Source organism: Solanum stenotomum, chromosome 3 (assembly GCF_019186545.1).
Source record: "Solanum stenotomum isolate F172 chromosome 3, ASM1918654v1, whole genome shotgun sequence".
NCBI lineage: Eukaryota > Viridiplantae > Streptophyta > Magnoliopsida > Solanales > Solanaceae > Solanum > Solanum stenotomum.
Window position 1 is genome coordinate 20,037,780 of NC_064284.1, and position 10,788 is coordinate 20,048,567.

Below are 10,788 nucleotides of genomic sequence, written 5' to 3' on the forward strand. Positions count from 1 at the left end.
TTCACCTGATGCCTTCCAAGATTAGTGTAAGCTTAGGATTATCTAAGTATTGTGGCCGCATTAATTTTATTTGCCCCCAGTTCTTTGTAGAATCCGTTTTGATTTAGTCAAAGTCGTGTTGCACCATGGTTAGAATGTTAACATTATATTGAGTTTTGACCATACTGTGAATAGTCTCTTTGCTAGTTTGAAATGCTAGGATATTCTTATTTTAGTTGAATCAATTTGGTTTCTACATTCCTCTTCTGCTAATTCTTGTTCTTTTTTTTTTCCTGGAATGAACCATTGTGGACTCCTATATTCACCCCTTGCATTCCGAGTTGGGTTGAAACCCAACACTCCTCTTCTTTTTATATCGAGTCGGCAGTCATCATGTTCGAATTTTGAAAGCGGATGGACAGGGGTACAAGACTGTAGTCGAAACACAAGCTTTCAAAAGTCCTAAGATGGACTATATACATTCATTATACACTGTATACATTCAGTATACATCAATATACATGTCAAAAACGCAGGAATATAGGTCTGAGGCAAAATACAGGTGTTCGGAAGCAGGAGATACACGAAAGGAGCTGATATACAGGCTCATATACACTAATATACATGAGGTGTATACCAAAAATGGGTTTTGTTTAAACCCCAAAAAAGTAGCGAATTTGGCCCAAGAAAGGCCCAAATTCAATTTCTCCCTTACGCTTTAATTATTTAATTGCGATTACTTATTATTTGTTGTTTAACTCTAACTTTAGAATTTTTAATTAACTTAGTTGAATTCCCCAAAAGACGAACTATTCATCTGAGTTGTTTTGTTTCTAACAAAACTTATTTTATCAACTCTTGTATTTTCATTTATAATCTTTAGTCAAAACTTTCTTTCTTCTTTTATTAGTTAAAAATAGTTTTTCATAAACCAAAAATGACTCAAATAAAAACCAACCCATTTTGTTTCGTTAAAATTCTAATTACTTGTCTCTAATTCAAATATTTCAATTAAGGTCCTATTTTCTTAAAAAATGAAAATTGCTCTTTGTTTAACTATTTTTCAAGTTAATCTAATAATGTAAAATATGATTACAAATACTTACTTAGTCATTTTCTCAAAAAGGTTAGTCAATTAATTAAAAAATGATTTTTATGCCATAATTTATTAATTTGGTTTAAATTATTATTTCAAAAAATGAATAAAATAAATTCTAATTAATCTTGTTTTATTAATATTCTAATCACTTGATTTTCGAGTCAAATGTTCCATTTTGGATCCCTTTCTCTAAAAAATAGAATAATATAAAATACGTCATTCATTTAATTATTTTATCAAAGTTAATCAAATATGGTAAGTTATCTTTTTTATGTTAAATCCTTATTTTCCTAAAGATAGTCAAATATATTTTAGTCAAGTCGCAGGTCAACTGCATGTTAGCGGGCACTTCGAATGCTTAAACCCTTCTCGAAGTGTAAATTGAACCCCGAACCCCCTTTGATATTTTCAAAAGATTTCTTCTGCTTAAATCTTTGAAAATTATAAGTTTTCTTAATTTCTTTAAAAAATTAAGTGGCGGCTCTTTTCTAAGTATTTTCTCAAATTGTTTTATACTTAGAATATTTCAAATAGTGATTTTTCTAGAGGTTAGGAAAATTACGGCATAACAAAAGTTGATTTCAATTAACTTAGCTAAAGGTTTTAATTTTAGGGGATTAAGCAAGTTAGGACCATTTTATACAATTTAAATCTTTTCAAATTCATTTTTATCCATATTTATATGGAAGAATTGTAATTTAATTAAGTTTAGCTCGATCCATTTTTAATTTACCCAATTCTAATCAAAATCGGCCATTTACCATCACTAATATAGATATTATCACAACCTTTTAGATTTTAGGTTTTTAGGTTGTGACATTTTTTTTAACAACTATAACTAAGAACTCTAGATTAAAGGCATATGAGTATGAGTTAAAAAATTTGAACGTATAAAACAAATATAAAAGTGATAAATACAAGAAGTGAAAATTAAATGCGTATATACAAGAACTATCTCCATATATATATTTTTTAATTTATTAAAAACAGGTAAAAGGATACAATCAATCTCTTTATAACATTATTTCAATATATTGTTATGATTTTTTTTCTTCATAATCAATTTTCCATGTTATATTTTAGAGGAACTTTCACATATAGCCACTCAAAAATAGCCTAATTACTCTCCATAGCTATAGTTTGATAATTACAATTCGTAGCTACATGTTATAGGGAGGAGAGAGGCGAGCGAGACTGGGAGAGAGAGGAGAGAGGCAAGCAAGACTGGGAGAGAGAGGAGAGAGGCGAGCGAGAGAGGGCAAAGAGTGGGAGAGAGGTGAATTGTATATGTATATCGGTTAGATAATTGTATATTATACATATGCATTTGTATATATGGCAAGCGAGATTGGGAGAGGGAGGAGAGAGGCGAGAGAGAGGACAATAATTTGTATAATTCGCAGGTACGTTTGTATAATTCACGTGTTTTTGTATAATTGAGTAATATAAAGTTTGGAATTATACAAATATAATAAAACTCGAAATAAAAAATTGATACAAATATAAATATATGAACTTTAAACAATTATACAAAATATATTATACAAATTACATTATATAAATCATATTATACAAAATCCAAAAACTACACTTTTATACAAACTTTTAAAAGGTATACACAAAAAGATTGAATGTATATGATGACAAAACTGAAAAACCAAAGGAAATCATCGTCATATACAAATATAAACAATCGTATACAAATACAAATCAAACAAAGAATTGTTAGCTGCGCATTATACAAATGTGGCAAATTATACATATACAAACGTGGCTAATTATACAAACTCAAGTCAGCCCACGTAATTAATGTATAATGTTAGTCACGAGTGGTAATTATAGCAAACTATATCTATGATGAGTAATTAAGTACTATAAGTTTGCTTAACCGCGTAATTTTCCCTATATTTTACTTTCCATATCAACATTTTACTGGTAAAATTAATACAACGACATTCATTATAGCAATACACTCTTTGAAAAATTACTTAAGTATTATGCAATAATATTATGTAAAAAATATATTATGTATAAAATAAAATATTAAAATATTTATGACAATCATCTTTAATGTTATACACACAGTAAGCTACTTGAGGTAAGATAGAAGAGTCAATTGCTACGCTCTTAGACAATCTTCCAGAGAAAACTATTGAATATCCTTTCGGTGAAAGTATGGACAAAAGTCTTCGTTTATTCAAATAAATAACCTATAATTATAGAGTTTTTACGTCAAACTTGAAAATTTTAAACTTCAATTTAAAATGCATATGTTTCTTACATTTCAATTCTTTATCGGTATAGTATAACTAATCATAAATTTATTAGTAATGTATTAGTCTTTTCAATTTTTAATTATTAAATTATGAAAAATAATTGAGATTTTAAACTTAATATATTTTTTTTCATTTATAACATAAAACTATGATTTTTTTTAATACATACTTTTATTTATAACATCTAAAAAGTCAGTATATATGTGTAACAACTAACAACACATATCAAAGAGATTTGGCTATATTTTAAACAATTTCCATATAAAATGTAAAAGATTTACAATTAAGTTTATAATATAATACTAACAGAGAGTTACTCGAATAATAAACATTCTACCCCCTCAAATTTTAAAGATTGTGAATTTAAATTACCAAATCGACCAAAAAGAGTAGGAACTAGGACCTGTCTGTGCGAGGGGTTATTATCGTCATTTCATATATTTCCTCATATCCGAATCTCACTCCTCATCACAGCTACACTATCATCCCGTATTTTTCACCCAATTTTTTTTGGTACACAGTCTCAAGTGAAACAACGATCCAATAATTTACCTATGTTCAAAATAAAGGCATGTCCTAAATCTCTCTCTCGTTCTCTCTTTTTTTCCCCATTCTTTAAGGTTGTTTTTTCGGATTGGTTTTTTATTCAAAGTTGGATCTTGATTCCAAAACTTGTTCTGGGTATGTTTGTACACCTTATGAAGCTTTCTTGTCTTATTTTTTGGCATCTTCTGGAGTTTAATTGCAGAAAGATTTGATTTTTTTGCTCATACAGGTCTGAATTTATGCTTGTCTGGATTTTTGTTTCTTTGTTTTTCTCATTTCAATTATTAGTGTGGTATGATCAAATGGGGTAATTTTTTGTTCTTAACGTTCAAATCTTTGTAGAGGCTGGTTTTAATTTACTTGTGATAAACTATCATTTTGGTATCTTGATGATTCTTTTGGAAAATTATTATAGCATTTTTTTTACCTCTGTGTGTGTTAAATGCAAATGGTGTTTTGGTTATTTTGTCTTCTTTTTACTAAAAAAGAGAAAATAGGGTTTCTGGACATCTTACCTATAAACTCTGTAGATACATGTTAGTAGTTTGAGAGATTGATGGGAAATTTTTTTTTTGGGATGAAGTAAAAAGTTTCACTTAAGGCATCAAGAAATGTCATTCAATTTACAGCTATTATTAATGAGTTTTCATATTTTAAATTCGATTAATAATATTATTATTATCTAAAGGAAATCTAGTTCACAAATTTAAGGGAAAAAGTTGAAGGTAAAGATAAAAAGATAAGAAAGAAGCTAGGAAAAAAGTGATATTTGTAAAAGAGATGACATAGTATGGAGAGGTTTGGATACACATTCTAGAGTCCAAAGGCTTTAGGTTGAGCAAGACTAAAACAGAGTACATGAGGTGCAATTTCATGACACCAAGGGAGATGGGGAAGTGAGGATCGATACACAAGTGACCCCCCACGAGAGGAAGCTTTAAGCATCTTGGGTCTATAATCAAAGAAAATGGAAAGATCGACGAGGATGTCGCACATAATATTGGAGCTGGGTGGATGAAATAGAGGCTCGCGTTCGATGTCCTATGCGATAAAAACATGTCACCGAGCCTTAAAGGTAAGTTCTATAGAGTGGTAGTTAGACCAACTATGTTGTATGAGGTTAGGTGTTGCCTGTCAAGAACTTTCACGTTTAGAAGATGAAGATAGCGGAATGAGGAGGATTAGATGGATATCGGGGCATACTAGGAGAGACAAAATTAAGAACAAAGATATACGAGGCATGGTGGGAGTGACCTCCGTGGTTGGGCAAGTTGCACAAAGCGAGACTGAGATGATTCATGCATGTGAAGAGGAGGAGCATAGATACCCTAGTGAGGAGGTGCGGGAGGTTGACCGTGAGAATGGGAAGAGGTTTATTAGATAGGATATTACACATCTTTAGCTCACTGATGTCAGGTCAATAAAGGCATGGAATTCTTTGTTTTTGATTTTTTATAGAAAATGGATTTGTCTGAACCAATACACAAAAGTCATCTGTATAAGACTAATCGGCATAGGCCATAGACAGAGAGGATAAAACAAAGCCATAGGAACACACACACACACACCGAAGCTAAATGGGCCTCTCTATTTAGCAAGTTTCTGTTGAAGCTTTTTACTAACTAGAATTCCTAGACCTTTTCTTCTTTTTGATATTTGTTGCCAGGCTGGCAGGGAATCTTCTGTTTACTTGTTTGCTTCTTGATGCTTCAATTTATTGCTGATCCTTTGGCTACTCCAAAGGCTTTCAAATTCCTGAGGATTTGTTTCTGAATTCAGCTGGATACCAGCACAAAATCAGTCTCTGATATACAGGCTGATACAGCATCTTTGCTGTCCATTATAGGTGTGCGATATACTCTCTTGACCTACATTAAAAACCTAATGTTCAAAGTATCCTTTTTGGCACATACGCTTGCGATTGAAGCCATTTCGTAAAGGAATTTTCTTATTTCTGACAACTGAAAGATTCCCGATGGCCATTGACACACGGCTTGGAATCCAGTGGATAATGAACCCAGATCCTCTATCCTTCTCCACTTAAATACAAGTGTTTTTTCTGCAACATGCTTCTAACCTGTGATGTGCGCCTAACCCATATAATGCTTGCTATGCTCTTATCACTAGACCAAAGTCCGGGGGACATTGCGGAAAGGCAGTCTTAAGTGTTCACATTGATGTTTAGGCTGTGGAGCAACTTCTATTTTCTTCTACTTGATTTAATTACCCATCCTTTCCTTCAATCCTATAAGTATGGCTGATCGGGAACACAAGGTGTGATAAATTAATATCTTTGATCAAAGAATCAATACAATTTGTAGCTGACATCGATTTGAGCTGTAACAGCAGCGGTTGAGTTAGAGATTTTGTCTGTGAGCTGGTAATTTCTTGAGTAATGTTGGTGTTCCATAATTGATTCTTTATACTTAATTTGATACTTCCTCTTTGAGGAACATGTTGTATGGTGTCTGGTGAGAACTCTAGTTTGTTTATTAGAAGACGACAAGAACCACACGGAAGTCCCATTTCATTTAAGTTCTGTTCCTATCCATTCTTTAAGCTCCTTCTGGGATGAATATTCTGCATCCTGGATAATTTCTTGGAGGTGGCCAGAATAGCCCTTAATGCTTAGGAATATGAATTACCAATTTTCAAAAAAAAATAAAGAATATTCTGCATCCTGAAATATTTGTACTCCCTATGTTCCAATTTATGCAACTCTTTTCCCATTTTAGGACTTCCCAAAATGTTTGGAACCATTCTATTTTTATAAATTTATCACAGTTTTTAAGAATTTAAGATGTATTAAATTATTCCCTCCTTAACTTTGACGTGATATCTCTTTTCAACCACTAAATAGTTCTAAGTATATCAAAGGAATATTGTAAATGTCATGCTTAGTCAAACATCTTCACAAAAAATGAGAAACAAAGGGAGTACTCAAGAACAATAAGGGAATCCCTACTGAATTATGCATAGATCAATTTGGATAATTGATTATTAAAGTTTGATACTTGTCACTGACAAGTTGTCAGGATATCATACTCAGAGACTAAGCAAATCGTTCCTATTTCATTTAGGTCCTCTCACTTTTCTTTTAAACATGTTTTTTGTGCTTTTAGGTGCTAAGTTTAAATCTAAAAGTACTTGTGTTTTTCAGCTTTTATTTGAAGAGGATTCAAGATCCATCAGTTTTACTTGCTAGTTTAGCTTTCAATTCAGAATTTAGTCATATACAGATCCCCCTACCAACTATCCTTGGTTCTGTTGTTGAAGACTTGATTGATATCAACACTCTTTTTCTCCCAATTTATATGACACTTCATTTCGGGACATTACAAAATATTTAATACCATTTTTCTCTTATTAATTCCTTTACTATGAGGATAAACTAGTACTACGTTGATCGTTAATTTAACACAACACTCTTTTATTCAGGTCTGAGATTATCAAAGTAAGTTCACATAGACCGTTCATATGTCTAGGCTAAGTTTCCACGTCAATGGTGTGATAGTCTGATAGACAGACCCAACACATAAGTTTAAATCATATAGTTGAAATGGAGGAGTGTTATGCGATAAGGAGATACATACCAGAGTGAAAGAAAGGTTTTATAAGACATTTGTGAGACCAAATGGTATATGGCGTGAGTGTTGGGTATGAGGTCCGACATATCGAAAAAATGAGTGTTGTAAAAATGTGAATGGTAGGATGGTGTGTGGTCATACAAAACTAGACAAAATAAGTGATGATTATGAGAATGTACAAGTAGCACATGTAGAAGCTAAAAGGAAAGAAGGCACTGAATTATAGTTTGGAAATGTCTATGTTAGAAGTTCAAATGCACCAGTGTGACATCATGATGGTTGAATGTTAATGGACGAGGTAAACAATTCAATCACATGGACAAAGTTGTATCGAAGGACCTACAATTTCTCGATATTCTTGTGAAAATAGCATAAAACAAATTATAAATGAAGCACAAGAACCATGGTAATTCCAATGACCATGATTAAGGTTTATTTTGTTGCTACACTTATATTAAGTATGTTGTTTGCCAGGAGTCTTTTTAGTTCATTTCTGATTTGTATTTCGATAGAAAATATTGAAAACCTTTAGTAACAGAGAATCCTTAATAGTTATCTGAATTTTGGAATGGAACTGCTCCAAATGGAGCGGAATGTATATTGAGTGTTCATATAGCCGACCTCAACTAGTTTAGGTTTGAAGCATAGTTGTTGTAAAGTACACTCCAACTCAACTTTAAGCAAGTCGGGGCCGGCTATATAGATCCTTAATGTCCATATCACTCCATATAAGCTGTTGTAAAGTAGTATTGAAAATTTGAACTCGGGTAGAGCGGAATGGTTACAAAGGAACCGTACATTTGAGATTAAGGCATACTTATTGTTGTACCTTACTAGTATTGTTTAGATACCTTTGACAAGTTTTAGGAATTCATTTAATGAATGGTAGTCAAACTTTTAACGTGGTGTTTTTTCCTTTCACCTAACTCTTATAACTACTACTATATTATCTTTTAACTACTCTTTTCTAAATACACAAATCTTGTCAACTAATTTATTTTCGTTCCTATTCACGAAAAATAGAAGGGACGGAGTATTAAGTTTTTGCATTCCCTTCTATTTGATTCCTGGAAACCAGATACATCTTTTTCAGCAGACACTGCCCCATTCCCCAGTTACTTGTCTTGTTCTTCAAAATATATAACTAGTCTTCTGCTTTTCTATCCGAATGCCAGGGACATTGAACTTCCCTCTTTAGGGAATTTTATGTGCAAATCAGTGTTACGTCCTCCTTCTGTATCATTTTGCTTTTGGTAATGACTATGTTTATCCAAAATGTGATACTTCCGTCAGCTATGGCAGCAAGAACTTAGTTCCCTGTCGTTTTCTATAACCAACTTAAGTTCCAGGTCAGGTTTTCCTAGTTTCTTCACTTTTAGGAATCCCAGTACTCAGATGTATTTGTACATTCTTCTATGCTTCTTTGTATTGCAGGGCTTAACTTTTCTGCTTCACGGTCTGAGTATATTCACAAGAAAACAAAATGACAATCAGCAACATTAATTTGACGTAAGAATTCAAATATTCTTTATGGATCTTGAGAAGTAATAACCTTTCTTGTTTCTACAGGAGCTTTTATGCCCAAACATTTAGGAGATTGAAGATTTTGTGATGGAAGAAGGAGATTCTTCTGTAAGGAGATGGGAGGACCTTGATATTGATATCTTGGTGAAGATACTCCAGTCTTTTGACCTTTTTGAGTTGACTTCCGGACTTGCTCATGTTTGTAGTGCGTGGCGATTGGCTTGTTCTGATCAACTTCTTTGGATGACGCTGGACTTGTCGATATTAAAATCAAATTATATCAAAATTCCGTTAGAGCCATACGTATATGTGGACTGTCAGTCTGATAAAACATTGACCAGCCTCCTGAAGATTTGTTTGAACCTCAGTAGTGGAAACATACGAACATTAATCTTCCATTACAATTTGTATGTCAGCGACGATCAGTTGACTTATACTGCCGAGAGGTATTCCCCCAATAAACCTTCATCTTTCTATAGTACTATAACTTAAATCAAGAAACCGACAGCAAGCATCATTCCAGAGTTCAGGCATCTGACATCTCAGATGCCCTATGATCTTCCATTGTTGTAATTCAGGTGAAGCAAAGTTTACTGTGAGAACGAAGAAGACAGCTAATTAAATCTCCTCCTTTTCAGGTGTCCACGTCTAAAACGTCTTGTTATGCCTGCTTGGAACAGAATAAAAAAGACAGGAATATGCAGGGCTATTCATATGTGGGAAGATCTTGAATCACTGACGATGCCTAGTATAGCTAATCCTCCGTATGTCATGGAGGAAATTGCAAGGAGTTGCAAAAATTTTGCTGAGCTCAAGATAATGGGGCCCTGTGATATGCTCTTTGCATCTTCACTGGTATCATTTCTTCCAAACTTGAAAGTGTTGAGTGTGAGGTGCACATTGTTATCTAAAAGTGCCTTGGTTACTATCTTGGACGGGTTAAAAAAGTTGGAAGTGCTCAACATATCTCATTGCGTAATTACTGAAGATCCTCCACCTGCACCAAAGAAAATTCTGGCCAAGCTTGATGATTCAATTCTCGAAAAAGCATCTAGGTTACACAAATTCCTAACCTGCATGAGTGACTCATGCATCATGTGTCAGCGCTGTCGAAATGATGAAGGGCTGATGAGGTGGTATAAGTATGAAGAACTCTGGAAAGTGGATGAGGTGAGATCTCTTGCAATTTGACAACTTTAAGAATATTTTACTTCATGAGTTGAGATCCAGTTAAATATGTAAAACTTTGTGTATATGAAACATAATAAAACCTTGTCATCTTGAATGGACGTGGATCAGCATCCAGTTTGCTAGCAGCAAGTATTATCCTTTTGGTGGCAAAAGGGAGAGTAGCTTTGTAGCATAGGGAGACATATAAACAGATCTTCCATGTAGCGTAATGCTACTTCTGTGTTGTAATTTTGTAAGTTTTTAGTCTATTCTCTTTGACAGACTTGTATCCATTTACATATGTATTGCCAAGCATTGTAAGCTCACTTTTCTATCACTATTTTGGGAGTTTCATATTTAAACTATTCGGTATTCACAAAACCCCTCTTAATTACCATAAACTCGTAATGAGAGGAATATGACATGCTACATCACTGTTCAAAAGCTCCTCTGTAGAGTTTCAATGACTGTTTTGTGAGTTCCATATTTAAATTATTAGAATAGATCTCTTGAACCACCATGACTCATTGTGTTAGGTAGATTCATTTTTAAGGATTCTTTTATCTCCCATGCGTCTCTCAACAAGGTATTCCAAATATTTTGTCAC

At 33.1% G+C, this 10,788-nt stretch overlaps 1 protein-coding gene across 4 annotated transcripts in view; it reads left to right on the forward strand.

Annotated features, from left to right (window-relative positions):
- Window positions 1–3,856: 3,856 nt before the first annotated feature.
- LOC125857558 (F-box/LRR-repeat protein At3g48880-like) overlaps window positions 3,857–10,788 on the forward strand; it is a 104,860-nt gene continuing 97,928 nt past the window's right edge. Inside the window, exons 1-3 of one of the 4 annotated variants that reach the window (XM_049537159.1) lie at window positions 3,857–4,035; window positions 9,057–9,457; window positions 9,650–10,521. In XM_049537159.1, the coding sequence (XP_049393116.1) occupies window positions 9,099–9,457; window positions 9,650–10,202 (912 nt within the window). In that variant the 5' untranslated portion in view covers window positions 3,857–4,035; window positions 9,057–9,098 and the 3' untranslated portion in view covers window positions 10,203–10,521. Of the gene's footprint in view, window positions 4,036–9,056; window positions 9,458–9,649; window positions 10,522–10,788 lie in introns of those variants that run through there. The other 3 variants (XR_007445679.1, XM_049537157.1, XM_049537158.1) reach the window with 3 other exon arrangements.